General features: G+C 40.1%; 1 protein-coding gene across 1 annotated transcript in view; it reads right to left on the reverse strand.

Annotated features, from left to right (window-relative positions):
- The window catches only part of MAP1B (microtubule-associated protein 1B), a 136,933-nt gene that overhangs the window by 112,298 nt on the left and 4,183 nt on the right, over positions 1 to 20,452 (reverse strand). The window contains exon 2 of the mRNA XM_006875271.1: positions 15,251 to 15,352. Coding sequence (XP_006875333.1) covers positions 15,251 to 15,352 — 102 coding nt within the window. The remainder of the gene's footprint in view (positions 1 to 15,250; positions 15,353 to 20,452) is intronic.

A 20,452-nucleotide genomic window follows, 5' to 3' on the forward strand; every position in this document is an offset into this window, starting at 1 on the left:
CTAAGATCTGTGACTAAGTAGCTAACCCGAGGCTGAATGGACCTCCCAACACCAATGTGGAAATTCTAATTTTAATGTAAAAACAATACATCTATATACTATTTGTTATTACGTAGGTAAAACACCCATGGATTTGACTTTTGAAACACTTTCCATCCAGGTGTTTGGCATTGTGCAAACACAATGAAGTTTTGTCTTGTTTGGTCTGTTTATAAGGTAAAGATGATGGAAAAAGCCAAGAGCCAAGAATTCCAAGTCTGGGAAATCAGTTTGAAAGACACAACGCTGTACCTGCCCACAGTTGGGTATCTTCCCCTACAGTTAATTGTATTAGTTGATGAGAGAGGCAGATTTTCTAAACTAAATCATTGAATTGAAAATTGCTGTAACAAGCTAAATACAGTAGGACATTCTCCCTTCTACGTGTCAGTGGAGGCAATTTAGTAAACCACCACTCGCTTGTCAGTTTGTTGTACTGTAGTGACTTGTATGTTGCTGTGTGTGATGCTGGAAGCTATGTCACCAGCATTTCAGATACCACTAGGGGCAAACATGTTTCAGCAGAGCTTCCAGACAAAGACCAGAGTAAGAAGAATGAATTTAATCCACTATTTAGTCCATTTCTGAGGGACTGCCCACTGAAAACATGAATAGCAGTTAAGATATTGTCTGGTATCATTACAGAAAATAAGCCTCTCTGGTTGGAAGGCACTCACTCAAACTACATCAGGGAAGAGCCATCTCCTCAAAGTAAAGGTGACATTAATTATGTGGATGGAGCAAGCTCTACTTTGAGGAGGCAGCTCTTCCCCAGTCATATTTTGACTCAGAAACTTATTTTTAAATGTACAAAAGCTAAAACAACTGGGAAAATGATGAATTAAAAGAGCCAAACAGACAATCTCAAAGGGCTGCTAGAGAGAAAAGAAAAATATTATAATGAAATGAATAAAGACCTGGAATTATAAAACCAAAAAGGAAGACACGCTCAGCATTTCTCAAGCTGAAAGAACTCAAGAAAAAAATTCAAGCCTTGACTTGAAATATTGAAGGATTCTACAGGCAAAGTATTGAATGATGCAGAAAGCATCAAAAGAAGATATAAGGGATATGACGTCAATGTATAAAAGAAATTGGTCAATGTTCAACCATTTTAAGAGATAACATATAATCAAGAACCAGTGGTTTGAAGAGAGAAGTCCAAGCTACACTGAAGGCAACAGCATAAAACAAGGCTTCAAGAATTGATGGAATACAAATTGAAATGTTTCAACAAACTGATGCAGCTCTGGAGGTGCTCAATCATCTATGGCAAGAAATTTGGAAGACAATTACCTGGGCAACCAAATAGAAGAGATATAGAGTTGTGCACATTCTAAAGAAAGGTAACCCAATAGAATACAGAAATAATCATGCTTGGCAAAATAGAAGGTCAGTGAAAATGAGGACCCTCTATGAGATGGCAGACAAAATGAACAGGCTCAAATATAACAATTGTGAGGATGGTGAAGGACCAGGCAATGTTTCATTCTATTGTGCATCCGGTCACTCTGAGTGGGAACTGACTCAACAGTACCTAGTAACAATTTAGAAAAAAATAATGTAATCATGGAATGCCAAAACCAGAAAAGGGCTTAAATAACTATTAGTTCATCATATCCCACATTGTGTTCTACAGAAATCCAGGTTCATGGGCCCAAGTGGAGGTGGGAGTGATTAATCAAACAGTTAATGAAATGTATGACTACACAAAGCTTGATAACATTTGCATATAGTATGACTCCTCATGGAATAAGATCTTATATGCCGTAGTTCCCAAACTTAGTTCACTATGGAATTCTTTACCATGGAGCATCAAATAACATTCGGTACAACCAATAACTGGCAGAACAAAGTTTAGTATACAAGTATTCCCTCTTTAGAGTCCTGGTGTGGTACTGTAGAACAAGCACTGGATCACAAAGTCTGTTTGAAGTGCAATGTCAGCAGTTCAAACCCACCAGCCACTCCTAAGAAACCCTATATAAGTTCACTATGAGTCAGAACTGACTCTATGGCACTTAACAACAACAATCTTTGCTTTTCAGAAGTTTGGTTTATGCCACTTCATTTTTACAAAAGACCTACATAAACATGTTTTTGTGAACCAAAAGAAATCCAGAGTATTTCGCTTTTATGAAAAAGACATAAAGTGACACCGCTTTTGGCTGTACCTGTCAAAACTACGTGCTAGTATTATTTTAGGCTTTATGTACTACCTGGTCTGATTTGTAGGTTATTTTTTGGGTCTGGGAACACTTAAAAACAATTGTTTTCCATATAAGTTCATAGTAATTGCTTCTTCTCTTTATGCCATTTCATCTTACAAAAGGTTTCATAGGAATGCTCTATTTTTGAATAGCAGGGGAAACCTGTATCATGATTTAGTTTAACTCCTTGAATTCACCTAAAAAGAAACTTGACTCACAACTTCTCAGGGAGCCATATAAGCAATAGTTGTTGTTGTTAAGTGCCGTCGAGTCGGTTGCGACTCATAGTGACCCTGTATAGGGTTTCCAAGGAGCAGCTGGTGAGCTTGAACCACCGACCTTGCAGTTCAGTTTTGCAGTCTGGCGCATTCACCCACAGCGCCACACCGGGACTCCACAAGCAACAATAATCTCGGTCAACCAGTGAGTGCACTAGACCAGGTCTCCGGGACTCTAGAGGGCAAGGTCCTGGGAACTAGCTTCATCAGCTCTCTGCCTCCCTCCGTCAAAGGGGCAGCAGAATGAAGTGCTCTCCAAAATATCTAAGGAGACATGGTGGTGCTGTGAATTAAGCATTGGGCTGCTAACCACAAGGTCGGTGGTTCAAACCTACTAGTCTCTCCAAGGAAGAAAGACGAGGCTGTCTGCTCCTGTAAAGATTTACAGTCTCAGAAAGCACACGGAGCAGTTCAACTCTGTCCTATCGGGTTGCTAAGAGACGGAATCTACTCAATGGTAATGGGTTTAGTGGTTTTCTAGAGCATCTATCTGAGCCTCAGGAAAGTGAATCAATTATTTCAGATTTGCTCCCGTAAAACCCTTTACTTTTACAATCCCTCCCTTGCATCATCCAAGTTTGCCAATGGGCAATTTTCCCACACTAAGCCACTCCGTGGGAGAAAGATGAGACTTTCTGCTCCCATAAAGATTTACAGCCTCGGAAACCCCATACAGGGTCACTATGGGTCGGAACCGATTCAAAGGCACTTAACAACAACAAGAGATGAACAATCTTTAAATCAAGTCTGTACATTCAGTTCAGCAGTTTGGCTCTCACATGCTTCCAGAGGGGGTAATCTGTAAAATATCAAGTTAATCTTTTCATAACTGAACTAAAAGGTTGAACTCGAAACATAGCTCCAAACTAGGGACTACTTTGAGCTTGAATTCAAAATGTCTTGATCACAAAGCAAGGTGTTTGGATATGTTACATCTATGCCTCAATTTATATAGATAATATAAATATATTCATACAATTTTTCCATTATATGTATTTTTATGTACATTTATTTTTTAAAATAGGTGGAACAAACAGCATTTATAGAGGGACACTTGTTTGGGGAAAAACTGTACTTATACTACAGACTGACTAAAGAGCTCGGGTAGGGTAGTGGATTATGAACTGGGCTGCTAACTGAAAGATCAACAGTTTGACTTTACCAGTTGCTCTGTGGGAGAAAGAAGGAGGTTTCTGCTCCCGTAAAGATTTACAGCCTCGGAAACCCTATATGGGGTGGCTGTGAGTCAGAATTGACTTTACGGTGCACAACCACCACCAACCCCCCAAACTGGCTTATTCTGTCAGTTATCTTAAGTTCCACACGTCAGATGTAAACAATTTTCAGTTCAGGATTACTTATACACCTTTATATGGCCTGCTGAACCATGGACTAGAACTGTGTCTGCCACAGGAACTACTGTATAACTATTTAATGACAGATTGACAGATAATAGGTCACCTTCTAAAAAGATACACCTTCTACTGTGAAAACATTATCTCCTTCCCAGTGGATTAGAATATGATAAAGTATTCCTCTCTTTCTAGCTGGAGCTTGTGTTTTCTCTATACATACATGCATATAACACATACACGCACCAACCTACACAGATTACAAACAAACATAATCCAATACTTCAGCATTTCACAACGCTCTAGAACTTCGCTGTGAATACCACTTCCTGAAGAATTGCATGGCAAAAAAAAAAAAGTCTTCCTAATTAAACTAAGACTGCTTAGGATTTTAAAGAAAGGAGCAGTTGCTTGCTACAGCATTTCTAAGTAGGCATCAAGTTCAATTAAAAAGGGGGAGGAATTTTATCAAGTAATTTTCACATTGTTTCCAGTGGTCTTTCAAAAGTCCAAATTTCCTTGTGACCATTTAAAATGGTAGAGGACAGCAACTCAAAATATCTGATAATCTCTATAATTAAGAGAGTGATAGGTTATAGAACCTATTCCATCTTCTAGTTTCTGGTTATCAGAGTAACTTCCCAAATGTGACATTTCTAATGACTGACATTTCAGGAACCAAAACACGGCACTGGAGATGCGTTGTTCCCTCAGGGAAGCAGCTGTTCCTTCCTTAGACTATCCATGTAAGATGCAAACTAGGAATCTATGAATTTAGCTCAAAATGTTCAACAGTGATTCATTTAGTCATAATCCCCAAAGAAAACATATTTTACTAGGAAAGAAAGGGATAGTCTCACAGTAGAATGCACAGTATTTAGAGGATTCTCCTCTAAAACAACAAAGACAGCTCTTGGGGTGTTCATAGCTAATCTTAACCCCTCAGGAATGTCACATGGCAATTTTTAGAGACAACAGCAGTCTGTCTTTAAAATGAGGTGCTGTTACTGCTAAGGGGAGTTACATTCAGTAAAACACTACTTTCTCTTGTCCTTTGGTGGAAGCTATTCTCTGTGTTCATTTTTAATGAGATCATTTTATTTTTAAGTCACGTACAACTCTCTATTGTAGCTGCATTTCCTAAAAGCCTTCCTCTCCCCAATCTTGACTATATGCAAACCTTCAGCAAAAGTTGGGGTCCTTTATTAAAACAACATCCTATTTTTTGGTCTTAAATTTATGTTAATTTCTCTCTTTCCTGTAGTTCATTTTGAAGTGTTTTTCCCCTGGGGGCCCAAATTACTTTCTCATGTTTCTCTGGAACCCAGGAAAGCTGACTTCACAGGCAACAGAAATCGCCCTTAGACTGTTTAGGAGAAAACAAAAGGAGTGAGCCCTGGAGTATGATGTTTTGGGATACAAGATCGTTGCCAGGGTAACGTTTAATTAGTCCTGGGTTGTGGCTAGGGGTGGGAGTTGCTGGTACCTGGGCAACCTTTGTCATTGTGACTAAGTCAGTGGTTGGACAACCAAAATGAAATGTTTGCTAAGATCTCCATTCTCACCCATAATCTACTTCAGGAAATTGAGTAAATCTCTCTCTCTCTCTCTCTCTCTCTCTCTCTCTCACACACACACACACACACACACACACACACACACACACACACGCATACCCCAAAGTAATTGTAAACTAGGAAAACAATCTTTGCTCAGTAGTGTCTTTTAAAGAATGACTTATTTCCCTCACTAAATTATCACAGTGAAGGTGTCTTATTCTTCCATTGATCCATTTACATTTCCTTGTCTATTGTTAAGTACTGTTGAGTCAGTTCCAACTCATAGCGACCCTGTATAGGGTTTCCAAGGAGCAACTGGCGGGTTTGAACTGCTGATCTTGTGGTCCAGTGCTTACCCAGCAGAGCCACACCAGGACTTCCCTTGCCTATTATTATGCATAGAAAATATTACTCAAAATACTTTTTAAAAATCAATTGTTGTTGTTGTTAAGTGCCATCAAGTTGATTCCAACCCATAGTGACCCTATATAGGGCTTCCAAGGAGTAGCTGGTGAGCTTGAACTGCCGACCGTACAGTTCAAATGGCTTTGCAGTCTGGAGCATTAACTCACAGCGCCACACCAGAAATTCATTGTTGTTGTTGTTAAGTACCGTGGAGTTGGTTCCAACTCATAGTGACCCTGCACTGGGTATCCAAGGCTGCAAAACTTTACATGAGCAAGAAGCCTCATCGTTCTCTAGTGAAACAGCTGGTAATTTTGAACTGCCGACCTTGAGGTTAGCAGCCCGGTTAGAAGCCTGATTCGTAACCACTATGCTACCAGAAATCCATTAGTTGATGCTTTATTCCTCATTGTCCCCCATATCCCTCTTAATTCTAGCATGCTTCCAGAGATGCTGAATAAAGTACCCTAGATAAAGCATCCAAAAGTAGGCAGTAAAATGAAAAAAGAGTGTAGTATCTTGGTGATTTGCTGTTGTTGTGTGTTTTCTTTCAAAAAAAAAAAACACTTTACTAGCAAAATCCATGGGGTCTCTTTGGTCTCTGGAAATGAAGACAAAGGCGCTGCCGTGTGGTTAGCAATGTTAGCAGCCGTTCTGGAATGCGCTTAGCTGGATTTAGTGGAGGGGTAATTGACATTCCCCCAAATGGCTACTGGGCCCGGCAGCAAATTCTGCTACTTTCCTGCCTCTGTAAGTCTGTGCCCAGTGCTTCCACAGTGCCCATTAGCAACTGCAGGAGAGCCACTACCACCAGCCCAGCAAAACATCCTTTTTGCTCTAAAAAAGCAAAAGTGAGGTGAATAGGTATTTCTAGGGTGGTCTGAAGGAGCCATTATTAACCGCCCTGAGGAATGAGAAGGCCCGGAACATGACAACAAAGCTTCCTTGACTACATATTGTCTCTCACACACACACACACACACACACACACTCACATTAGGGTGGAAGGTTGTTGTTGTTGTTAAGTGCCTTGAGTCGGTTCGACTCTTGGCGACCCAGCATAGGGTTTTTCGAGAAATGGCTGGTGAGTTGGAACTGCCAATGAGGATCTGGGTACAAAGAACACCCCAATTTTAAAATTGAGCAAAGTGCAAACCTCATACAAATTCCATCTTGTGTGGCAGAAACTACAAAATTCTGGATCTTCTCAGAAAGCATGGCCCTTTCACTGTTTCAAATGGAAGGGGGTGGGGACCGTCCAGTGCTCTGGCTTCAGACTCCTGGATGAGAACACAGCCGGGCACTTTGGGAGGGGTAGATGCAGGGGTGAGGAAAAGAAAGGCAAGGGATTTGCATTATAATAGAGGATCTCCATCCCAGGGGGCCGGCAATGACCTCAGTGGACGTTAAACAGAGGTCTGGTTACTTCAAGAGACATGAGCTTCTCTATTTGTTATCTTCCTCTAATGCCAGGATTCTCTATTTGTTATCTTCCTCTAATGGCAGGATTCCCGCGTGGGCATTTGGGCCGCATGGGCATGTGCACAAGTTCCTGTCCAGGACCACACATGTGAGAGAGAAACCAGAGTGAAAAAGTATGTGCTGCCCCTCTGAAATTGCAGGCTCCCCCAGGATTATGGCAGCCTCTTTAATACAACTGGAACATATATTTGTGTGCTTCATTGTGGAAAGGTCGGACTCAGGGCTGAAAACACATTCATTACTTTCTGTCATAGAGCAGTTGGTGTCTTTGCACACGTACAATTAAGCTCCAATTCTACACAGCGACAGACTAAACATACAAGTCGAGACGAGAAAGACAAGACAAAAAATATTCTTAAGGCATTTGCCAAGAGCATTCTAACATTTTCTTTACCATGCTACAGACAAATATTAGTTGTAAAACTGCTTCATTAACGTCATTAAAAAAGAGGTCAGGATTTGCATGACTTAAATTCAAAGGACTTGATTGCAATTCTCTATCAAACCAGTCGCTAACAGTCACTCAACACAAATCTAACCATGCTCAGCTGTGGTTTGTTTATCTTCTAGGGAAAAGCCATGGGTTCCTAAGCAAAACCTCTCTGTACACATTACAGAATCAACCATATTATCTGAAGATTTTTGTTAATATGATTTTGTTGTTGTTGTTAAGTGCTATCAAATTGGTCCTGACCCATAGTGACCCTGTATAGGGTTTCCGAGGAGCAGCTGGTGAGCTTGAACAGACGACCTTGCGGTTGAAACTGACGTTGCAGCACATTAACCCACAGCGCCACACCAGGATTCCAATAATGTGATCTAGGAGTTATAAAACTAATGATAAGATGGAAGTCTGCCAAGGCCTTACTATTCATTCAGTTGATGAAGAAACAAACTTTAAGAAATCTCAGTTTCTTAAAACTGGCAAAGTCCATACTCACTTGTTGATGGTGGGGCATAGAATGGAGAATGAGCAATGTAATGGAGCGAAAGAAGTTAGCAATGGCTAGAGCATCACAGTAAGAAACCAGGCAAGCAAACCATCACTGCACATTAGCATCCTTGCATGGAGACCCAACAAGATCATTTTGCAAATGGTCTGTAACCTTACTCTAAATTTGCCCTACCAGAACTTTAAAGCATTGCCTCCCTCTTGTTGTCATACCCAAAGTACCTTCCTAAACTCTGCTATTGAATGGTGCTGCCCCCTGTACATAACTAGAGCTTCTGATAATGCTGAAGGTGACTATTTCACTGAGAAACACTTTAATATGAATTTATTATTACAAGAAGGAAGCCAGCTAACCTCTAAATACAGATAAGTCTATCTTGAAAAGACTGGATAGGTGAATCCTTTTTTTCTTTTCTTTTTTTTGACAGTTGAATCTTTAAAAAAGTAAAAGACAGAGGAGTACTCAAGAAAAAGTAGCTAAACTTTTTTCTCAAGACAACCGATCTCACTTCAAGCCTACTTAGATTGACCTGAAAGGGTTTTGCACCTGATGATTACTCAGGAAAAATCAGTAAAGAATGACCTTGGGCACACAGGAGGTGTTAATTAGATAATCTGTAGGCAAGTCAACTCTCCATCAGATTCAAGGTAGGAAGATGGACCTAGATGCCTTACTTTTCAAGGAATCGACTCGATAGCACTTAACAACAACAATATATAGTATAGGAGCCTTAGCAGCGCAGTAGATTATGAGCTGGTCTGCTAACCACAAAGCTAGTAGTTTGAATCTACCAGTCACTCCACAGGAGAAAAATGAAGCTTTCTGCTTCAGTTAAGATTTACAGCCTCAGAAACCCCCATAGAGGGTCACTATGAGTCACCATATATAGTACGCTAGAGTTAGACCAGGCTTAGAGATTCAAGGGGAGCCATATCCATACTACCCACCTCCATCTTGTGCAAATAAAGAGCTCATACTCCAGGTTCCCACTAAAAGGGTAATAGTTTAAAATGACATAACCTTTTAGAGTGGTCTTGAATTAGACCAGCAAATAAGGGGGAAAAAAAAATAGTTGAACTAAATCTCAAAGCTGTATTTAAAAATTTATGAATGGGAGTAAACTAGTACAAGGGAACACATCTGGTTGTGCCACCTGAACAACCTCTGTTAGCAGCAACTTGAGACTACCCCCAGTCTCTTAACAATCTCCAACTCTTAAAAGCAAATACAAAAGGTACAATGACCAACGTGAATACAAAGTTCACCTCTAATCTCTTTGTATCAGAGGAGACAATGAATATTTTCCTACAACTCTGTAAAATACAAAACAAAACCTGTTTGAAGTTTGGATTTGGACTTGATGCAAGGTGCCGGATTTTATGTTAATCTGCACGTGATCATTAAATGTCTCCCTCTCCCACAAGAATATAAGCTTACGGTAAATAGCATCTGTACTTGTCTTTTTCATCACTGGCCACCCCCACCAGCTTATGGCATTTTGTAGGTCTAAGTTAGTATTTATTTAATTTTTTTCCCTTTTTTCTTTACTTTAGATGGGCCCACATGATAAGATTTAATAATTTAGTCTTAGATTGTATTTAGAATAATGATAAACAATTTAGGTAAGTTTTCTAAGAAACACTGATGTTGTTGTTAGGTGCCATCGAGTTGGTACCGACTCATAGTGACCTTATGCACAGCAGAACAAACACTGCCCGATCCTGGGCCAACTTCACTACTGTTGCCATGCTTGAGTCCATCGATGCTGCTGCCACTTGGCCAATCCATCTCGTTAGGGGTCTTCCTCTTTTTCTCTAACCCTCCACCCTACCAAACATGATATCCTTCTCCAGTGACTGGTTCCCTCCTGACAATATGTCTGAAGTATGAGAGATGAAGTTTGGCCATCTTGGCCTCCAAGGAGCATTCTGGCTGCATTTCTTCCAAAATGGATCTATTGATTCTTTTGGCAGCCCATGGCACTTCCAATATTCTCCTCCAACTCAAAAGCATCAATTCCTTCTATGGTCTTCCTTTCACATGCATATGAGGTGACTGAAAATACCATGGCTTGGGTCAGGTGCACCTTAGTCCTCAAGCCACCATCTTTGCTCTTCAACACTTCAAAAAGATCTTGTGCAGCAGATTTGCCTAACACAATACGTTGTTTGATTTCTTGACTGCTGCTTCCATGAGTGTTCATAGTTGAAAGCGCCATCAATTCTCAGTCATAGCTACCCTGTATAGGGTTTCCAAGGAATGACTGGTAGGTTTGAAATGCCGACTTTGCAATTCGCAGTGCAATGCTTATCCTACACTATTACACCAAGACTCCTGATAGCCTGTAGTAAGTTTTTTCTTTCTTACCATTAGACCTATTATTGAGGACGTTAAAAAGATGGCAATATGTGTATGACCCACTGAGTTAAAGAATGAGGTTTCTCACAGGTGAAAACAACCGGCAGTGGATTAATGGTACCCAAACACTGCCTGACAGGCCTAAAAACTGAGATGATCAAAATCTTGGGACACGCTACGTAGGAAACAATGCAGTTTTTGATGTGAAAATGGTCAGACCCTGGCAGTGTCACTTACTATCTTGGAGCGAGGCACCTAAGCTCTCTGAGCCTCGTTTTCCACATCTGTATGACCAGGATGTTAACTCTTTCCCCTATGCACTTTACATGGTTGCCAAAAGTTTCCAATGGCATGATGCATATGAAAGATAAAGCTGTGAACCATTAAATAAATGTCTGGTGTTCTTTCTAAAGACAATCTGGAGTTTTACATATTCATCAAAATTTGGATGTGATAGAGTAATTTGGAGTTGTAACCCTGTTTAGAATGTAAGATAATGGTAAGAGGCAAAAATGGGGGAAAAAATGGGTACAGTGACTGTCTTAATTATGTGTTGTTGTTAAGTACTGTGGAGTCAGTTCTGACTCATAGTGACCCTGCACAGAGTTTCTGAGGCTGTAAATCTTTATGGGAGCAGAAAGCCTCATCTTTCTCCTGTGGAACAGCTGGTAGTTTTGAACTGCTGGCCTTGAGGTTAGCAGCCTGATTTGTAACCACTACACTACCAGAGCTGCTATAACATAAATAACACAAATGGATGGCTTTAAAAAAAAAAAAAACCAAAACTTTCTCTCACAGTCCAGGCTAGAAGTCCAAACTCAGGGTATCAGCTTTAGAGGAAGGCATGCTATGTCAGCTTTGTATCTTGTGAACACCCGTGGGCCCAGCACTACTTAGAGATCTCCATGTGTCTTGGCATCAAGCTTCCTTCCCTTAGGTCTAAGAGGTTCTCAGCACAGGCAGGACATACTCTTCCGTCTGCTCTTCTTGATTGATGGTACTGAGTATCCTCCACTATTTAAGTATTTTTTAAATGAATAAATGAACCAATTATTATTATTATTATTATTTTAAAACTTAGGGGATTCCTCGTTTATCTTGTTCCTTGTCTCTAAGTAAACTTGGAATCTGAAAGGTCTAAATGCAGATTCAGCAAATTCTGTTTTAAATGACCTAGATTACATGTGTTAACATTTATAAATTATCAGTGAGTTGGGGATGGACCATTATATTTAGACACACTTATAAACCTAGGACTTCATTCTTCTTGTACCGACTATCAACACTCACGGAAGTAGCAATCAAGAGGTAAAACAACATATTGCATTAGGCAAATCTGCTGCACAAGACCTTTTTAAAGTGCTGAAGAGCAAAGATGTCAGCTTGAAGACTAAGGTGCATGTGCCTAACCCAAGCCATGGTATTTTCAATAACTTCATATGCATGTGAAAGTTATACAGTGAATAAGGAAGACCATAGAAGATTTGACGCCTTTGAGTTATGGTATTAGAGGAGAATATTGAAAGTGCCATGAGCTGCCCAAAGAACCAACAGATCTGTGTTGGAAGAAGTGCAGCCAGAGTGCTCCTTGGAGTCCAGGATGGACATACTTTGCCTCTCATACTTCAGACATATTGTCAGGAGGGACAAGTTGCTGGACAAGGACATCATGTTTGGTAAGGTGGAGGGTCAGAGAAAAAGAAGAAGACCCCCAACGAGATGGATTGGCAAAGTGGCATCATCAATGGGCTCAAGCGTGGCAGCAATAGTAAGGTTGGCCCAGGATCTGGCAGTGTTTTGTTCTGCTGCACATAAGGTCACTATGAGTCGGTATCGACTTGATGGCACCTAACAACAACAACATAAATCTATCAGTTGCTCCTCAGAAACCCTATACAGAGTCGCTATGGGTTGGGACCAACTCGACAGTAACAACAAAATAAACAGACTTCAAATTTTTCCATAAAACATTTCAAGTTTCATCATAAAGAGCTAAAACCTTCCCTGGGCCCAATGCAATCACCCTATGATCTCCAATGACCCCAACATACCGTCTCCTCTCTTGAAATACACTTACCTGAAACTGACTCTGACATGTACTTTAACAACCTTCCTGCCATTTTGGATGCCCCACACAGGGAGCATCACTACAATGACTCTTTTCTAGACACTTAGTCCCCAGAGGGAGGCTTGGTCCTATACAATACACTCAATGCTTTCTGGAGTTTGCAAGAATGATAAGGACGCTGTGTGTCTGTATGTCAATTTCTAGAAATAGCATCTATCATAGAACTGATAAAACTAGGTAGGAAACTAATTCTTATTGTAATTGACGGCAGGAGAAAAGAGAGGAGAATGTGGGTTACAGCAGGTGAAGTGATACTCTGCAGGGATTTGACCTTTCTAGTCCACAAGGTTAGCATGGACTAGTCCGCTGGGTTATTGGTCAAAAAATGGTGAATTAGTCAGTAATTCTTGTAGCCTGTCTATTTTGCAACACACAGCTCTTAGTCTATAAAGTAAATGCTAGTCTGAATAAAGACAATGGGACTGCATGGCCTGTTTTGCAAAAAATAAAATAAAATTAGTCTTACAAGCAGGCAGAGGTAGAAAGCCAAAAGAACCTACATAAAAATGGGATAAAAGGTTGACTTTTACTGTCTTTTTGAAACAAACTTAGTTGTTGACAAAAGGGTACTTCTCTGACTTGATGTGAGATGATTTAAAAAGTTATGAAGATACAAAAACACAACACAATAGCATCAAGATAAACAACCACATACTGTACTTTTACTTCAGCAAATCACTGAAGTAAAGGTAAAGTATTTGACAATCTCTAAAGTCCTGGTGTTGCTATGAGTCGGAATCAACTCGATGGCACTTAACAACAACAACAACAAAAAACCCTGGTATGGCGCTGTGGGTTAATGTGCCAGACAGCAAAGCCATTTGAACTGTAAGGTCGGCAGTTCAAGCTCACCAGCTGCTCCTCAGAAACCCTATACAGGGTCGCTGTGGGTTAGAACAGGCTCGACAGCACTTAACAACAACAACCACCAATTGTACTCTTTGTTTTTTTCTCCCTCCCCTCTTCCCCCCTACTAATGCCAACTTACTTAACAGCTGAGTTTTCACATGGCTTTGCAGCAAGCTTAACTTTTAACAGACCAGTTCCTGCTAAATTTTGAGTAAATTCCTATTTATTCAATCCATGCTTGAAAACAACAGCTCATTTAAATAACCAAAATATATGGGGCTTTTATTCTAACAACACGCTCCAAGGGGAGAGCTAGAATAGTTTCACAGACATGTTGCTAGCGTGTTGCTGCCAACTGTGACTCATAAGAGCACTTACAGTCTATAAAAGTGGATTCAAATCTTGGTATGCACAATGCTAACAGAATATGATTCTGTCAAACACTACAGAACTTCATCCCTGGTTTTGCATCAATGCCAGTAAATGTAGCAATCCTACAACAAAAACAAGCAGACATGTAAATAGAGCTTTCTCTATTTTACATAATATTGAAGCAAATATACAATGCAATCTACTGTCTATAGCAGGTCAATGGCAGAACTTTTGGGAAACATATCTCGGGTTTGAAGTCTTTATGGGCCAGAAACCATCTTCTTAACTACCCAGTGTGATTAGGTGGGAGAAATATGCATCACTGCTTCCAAGCAAAGGTAAGTGGATGAATCAGCGTGAGTATTTCACTAGCTCTGGTAGCGTAGTTATAGGTTACGAGTTGGGCTGCTAACCTCAAGGTCAGCAGTTTGAAACTACCAGCCGTTCCACAGGTGAAAGATGAAGATGAGGCTTTCTGCTCCCCTAAAGATTTACAGCCTCAGAAACCCTAATCAGGGTGCCTAAGAGTCGAAACCGACTCCATGGCACACTACCACAGACTTGGAGTCCTGGTGTGGCACAATGGGATAAGTACAGGACCACAAGATCCATTTGAACCACAAGGTTGGCAGTTCAAATTCACCAGTTGCTCCTTGGAAACCCTATGAGTTGGACTCGAGAGCACTTAAAAACATAGACATGGCCCAAGTACATGGTTAATGAAACATCTTCACATATGACACATTTTTGTCTCCTTACCTTTGATTATTATGTAGGATTCTTTTCTACCTCTGTGAAGAAAGGCTATTTTAACAGCAGTATGGCATATCAACTCACCAGCTCACATAAGGAAAAGGGAATACAAGTGCAAAGGTAGATTATAATGCAATGATGCTGCACATTAAGCTTTCACATGGAGATGTTACTGGTGCACCCAATTTATATTCAAAGTCACATTTAAATAATTAGCAATCCCTTGAATTCAAGAGTACAGTGAGACAGGAGAAAAACATTTACCCCACATACTTAAAAACTGCTACAAATCCACAAAAGAGATAACCCACGCAGTAAACACTTTGAATTGACTTATTTCAAATGTGGCTTCCGATTAACCTAGTTGATAACAGTAGATACAAAAAAAAAAACCAAAAAACCTTTAGCCATAAGAGGAAGTATTTTTGTGACCGCAGGCAAAGCCTTCAGCCAATGCTCTGTGCCTTTATCCTTTCTAATTCTACCTTGACTAATACTGAACAAAGCCTCACCTGGGACTTCAGGAGAGAATCTTGCAGAGTGTCGAGACACAAAAAGTTTCAGTTCTTGGTCCAAGTTGCATTCAATCAGGTTTGTGTCCCATGATCGGATTCCTAAAGAAGGAAAACAAGATAGTTTGACATGCTTCCAGTTAGTCATTTCAGAGCGGTTTGGAAAACCTCACTGTAACATTTCTCAGGCTTAAGAGGAGGATGTGGAAACTCCTTTTCTGAAGAGCCCAGAGACTAGCAGGGATGCCCACAAACTGGGAGGGGTGGGTCAGAGTGGTCTCTCCACCAGACCTCAAGGGAGAGATAACTATCAGTGTGGACTGAACTTCTGTCCCTCATAAACTGTGCATGCAGCTTTTCTGGAGGAGCAAAAGAAAACAGTTATTAGGAAAATGACAGACTCCACTTCCAGGGAGGAAGGAGAAAAAGGGCAGAAAGATGGCATGCTTTTAAGCAACGCAAGAGGCCAACCAGAGTATCTCTAGCTTTCCTAGGACCCACTTGTAGGTGGTAAAAAAAATGTAGAATAGGGTAGAGATGGTATGGGGACTAACATTTAGGTCCTTGTTTTTAAAATCATGTCCTATTGAACAGCCTGTCCAGAGGGAAGAAAATTAAAGACACATAGAAACAATTAGTCCAGTGGACTAACGGACCACAGGAGTATCAGTCTTCATGACCCTGAGACCAAAAAAATTAGATGGTGCCCAACTGCTCTGAAAGAGATCCCATTAGAAGGCCCTGGATAGAAAGGGAGAACACATGGAACAAACCTCAAGATCATCAAAAAGATCATACTTATTGGTCACATTGGTGGAACGCCTTTGGTCACCCTTCAGATCTAGACATGAACTCACTCCCATGGCTCAATTTCTAGCCAAGCTATGGACAGGTTTGTAGTGGGAACAATCATACTGAGGAGGTAAGCATACCTTAAAATAATCAACCATTTGAGATCAAAAGGGCACCATTTACTCAGGGACAGAGTTCAGAAGGGTTGGGAAGAAAGGGAGGAAAGGAGGCAGGAACAAAGGGAGGGAGGGAGATAAGAGATGCTACATTGTCGAGATTGCAACCAATCGCGGGAAACAGAAGGTACGAGAATCAGTGAATGGAAAACATCATCCAATTCACAACAAAAAGTTCAAAATAAGTAAATAAAATAAAATGATGCCCTTGTATTTTGAAGATGCATTTTCTGTGTATGTATTGCTTCGTTATCCATCCCATTTTGTCCCTTGGTCTCTGAAGTTCCAGATATCAGTAGAGAATGTGTATGGCCTTTCATTATAAGATGGATCTCAGTCTTCTAGACTTGGCCTTCCCGCCCTCCCCAGGCATTTCTTTTATCTGACTAGCTTGGCAGGCAGCTCTTGCATTAACAATTGTTGGTTGTATTAAGTTTTCTTAACCAGAGGCAAAGAAATGTGGCGATTTTTCATACTTTTATTAAACTCTTATGGAGTTGGAGGCCATGAACTATGTATCTATTCACACACACAATTTCAGGGTTCCTTTCACGAGTCCCGATAATGAGGTGAAAGGAAAGCCAGGGTGAGAATGTGCTGATGCTAGAGCTCCCTGGTCATTTCCTTCCCCCCCCCCCCCCCCCACCTCCCCGACTCCTCTCTCTTGTCCTTCCAGACAGAATGGCTCAGAGGGATACCCAAAGGACATCAGAGAAGGGAGGTCTGGGAACAAATGAGGAAAAACTCAGGGACCACAGAATTCTGGGGTGGAACTGCTTTCCAAATAGAAGCCATTATGTAGTATCCATGATTGTACTTATGTACTTAGTACAGAGCATCCTCAACTACCAGGAGCAAATCCCTGAGCAAAAAGAGCATATTGCATACCTACTAAGAACAGAGGCTTGCATCTCTAGGTATAGCGCAACAAGCGAGTGTAGTCTCTCTATAAATAAACACCAAGTCATGTAACCATTTCATACATACAAGATTTAGGAGTATAAAATGGCAGCATATTACTTAAACACATTTTAGTTCCTTAATGCATATTTGCTTTTACCCCCATTTATATCTTGTGCAGTCTTCCCATCTTTCAAAGAATCAAGGTCATTTATAAATAAATACGACACCCCGAAAATTCTGGAAACTCAGTTCACTGCACATCTAAAATGTCTTTTCAAGTTACACATGAAGGATGTTTTCAACCACGAGGAACACTGTCAAATAGATGTCTGCCCACTAAATAGAGGCAAAACCATTTCCTCTGATATGTAGGAAGAATTCAGGTGTGGAAGAGTTAACATTCCTAAAGAGAAGCTAAATTATTACAGAGAATTTTTATGGGTCTCCCTGGAACCATTAACAGCCTCAGTTTGCATTTGCACTAATGGAGTATTTAAATTTTAACAAGAAAAGCATGTTGAGATTTGCGGATCTTTTTAGTCTAGAAATGACAAATGGGTTCTTTTTGTTTCATGGAAAGCTTGACAGGTTGAGAGGTCTGAATTCATTAGAATATGTTACCTCAATGTATACTCTATATACTTGTCGAGTGTGAAAAATCATTGAGTTCCTGTCTGAGCTGTTTAATTGGTATTGTTGACGGAATTTTCTGTGCTCCAAGGTCTGCGATCTACTTTGTCTCTAGCTTGTCAAGCTGGGTCAAGAAGTTAATAAGGAAACATATGTATTTAAATTGAATTCATATAATTTTCTGCCTTTGCTCTAAATAATATCCTAAGTGCTATGTTTATTTGAATGACTTAATCTGGGGCTATGGATACACTTGCTCTTTTGTTTACCATTTTCTCATAGGCTTTCATTAATTTGTTATGACATGTGTAATTAAATGTTTGCTTTATATTTTATAAACCTCTGGCTTTATGATTTATTATTTAGCCATGTGGAAAAAAGTATTTTTAAACAAGAAGAAATCCATTTAGTAAGTGTTACATTTCACTAGTAAACAGCTGATAAATAATAGTATTTTCATTCCTATATTCTCAATGAAACAAAATTTTTTGCTTGGGCTCTCTTTTTAGGTGAACAATTTCCAGTCCAATTATTTCTTAACAATGCATAATCACTAGTACCACTTATAAAATAAAGGCTACAATGGCTTCCCTAGTTACTTCAGTTGGAAAGAGAGTTGTTGGAACCAGGCCATTTTCTAGACCAATTTTAGAAATAAAATACTTTGCACTTACTTGGTACTTTCTACTGAATAATATTACTAAAGCAAAGTAGTATTTTGTAATAAAAGTTCAAATTGCACTTAACGAATTTATGGATCATCCCACTGTGACTAAAGGAGTTAACAGTGGGCCCTTGAAAGCTCATGAGATGGGAAAATATTCTATAGTCCTTTCCAGATTCTGCCTCTTTTTTTCATGGTTAGTGAGGAAGGATACTGGGGTGTTGGCAAAGAGGTCAGAATGAGGCTTACCAGAGTAACCCTTTGTGGTCTCTGATGGAGAGTGGAAAAGTCAGGACAAATCCTTGATCCTTCATCTGACTATGTCCCCAATATACTTCAAGTCAAGCTCTACCCTGAGCGTGGCTTTTCCAGAGCGCTAGGAATCCTGGTGTGGTGATTTGGGTTAATGCGCTGGACTGCAAAGTCAGTAAGAACTTCAAGGTTGGTGGTTCAAGCTCACCAGCCACTCCTCGGAAACCCTATACAGGGTTGCTATGGGTCGGAACCAACTTGATGGCACTTAACAACCACAACAGAAGTCCTGGTATGGTGCTGTAGGATAAGTACTGGACCGCTAACCACAAGGTCAGCAGTTCAAATCCACCAGCCACTATGAGTCGGAATTGACTCAATGGCACTTAACAACAACAACATGAAGACTGTGCCCCCTATCGGCTTACCTAGGTGGGGGCCAAACAACTGCACCCCATTGCAGTAGATGACCCATCACTTTTTACATGTCTTTGCTCAGAGGACATCTATCTGCACTGGAAACTGGGCAGCCCTTTGGGCCAGCACCCTGAGGTAGTCAGCCTGCTTTATGGCAATCACCTAGCCTTGGAATTGAACACCATCACTGTGTCTGTCAACCAGTTGTGGAGCTGATTTGTGCCTGACCTCATTAGTCAGGGGCTAACAAAGGAACTTTCCTCCTCAGTTCTGACCTCAATGGTCCACAAAAGGAGGAGAACATACATATGAAGTTTACAGATGGACAAAGGAGAAAAGAAAAGTTGTGTAGGGGAGCTCAGGGGAGTCATCACAGCACAAGACAGAAGACAACAGTAAGAACTATCTACAGATCATAACTCTCTAAGTTTAGCAACCATGCAAGCATTCTATAATATCATTGAATGTGCATAGGGTCACTATGAGTCAGAATTGGCACCTAACATCCACAACAGCATTTAAAAAGTGCTTCCCATTTACATGGCTAATATTCATCTTACCAAAAGTGACAGTGGATTTCAAAATCACATATTTGAAATGACCATGTATTCATGGGATGGCACCTGGGCTCTATTTGAAAGCTATTTGGACCTTAGACAAGTTGATTTCCCTAGGTGGGCTTCAGGGGCTCTCTCTGAGAAATCGTTTTTAAGTATTTTTGCAAATACCTAAATTACTGTACTACAATAGTAAGGTTCCATTTGTAAAATGATGCTAAAAAGCCACCTGAAATCAGATAGAGTCATAAATCAAAACGGGATTAAAATAAAAGGCTATGGTAAATTCAGACAGGCTTTATTTTCCACAAAAGACTTTCTATTCTTTCCCTTGACCTAACCTGGTGATCTGATCCTTACCGCAATCTCCTTTTTCAAATCCAATAACTCCATGTTAAGAATATACATGTCATGTGTAATGCAGGTAACACCTTATATACAAGGCTCATAATTTCAAAGCAATGGAGCACTGGTAATAAATAGTTTAGGTTTGGGAGAACACCTTACAATAGAAGCAAACAAAAAAATGATTTACAATAATTTACTTATTGGTATAAGCAATAGAACTGATTGAATAAGTAAACCCTTAAAGAAAATTAACAAGGAATCACCAATTTAATGATCTTAAGTTTGGGGACTGGTTTGTATTTCAACATGGATTGTAGAACCTTTAGTACATAATACCAGTTAAACAGTGCAAATGAAAATTCATCTGTCTTTTGAGTTTGAAAAGTATGAAGATGTCAATCATATATGTAACACTCTCCATTATTTTATTTAACTCCCACCAAGAATGGATTTATTTTTCTTT

The sequence above is a fragment of the Chrysochloris asiatica genome, unplaced genomic scaffold, assembly GCF_000296735.1.
Source record: "Chrysochloris asiatica unplaced genomic scaffold, ChrAsi1.0 scaffold00316, whole genome shotgun sequence".
Lineage (NCBI taxonomy): Eukaryota > Metazoa > Chordata > Mammalia > Afrosoricida > Chrysochloridae > Chrysochloris > Chrysochloris asiatica.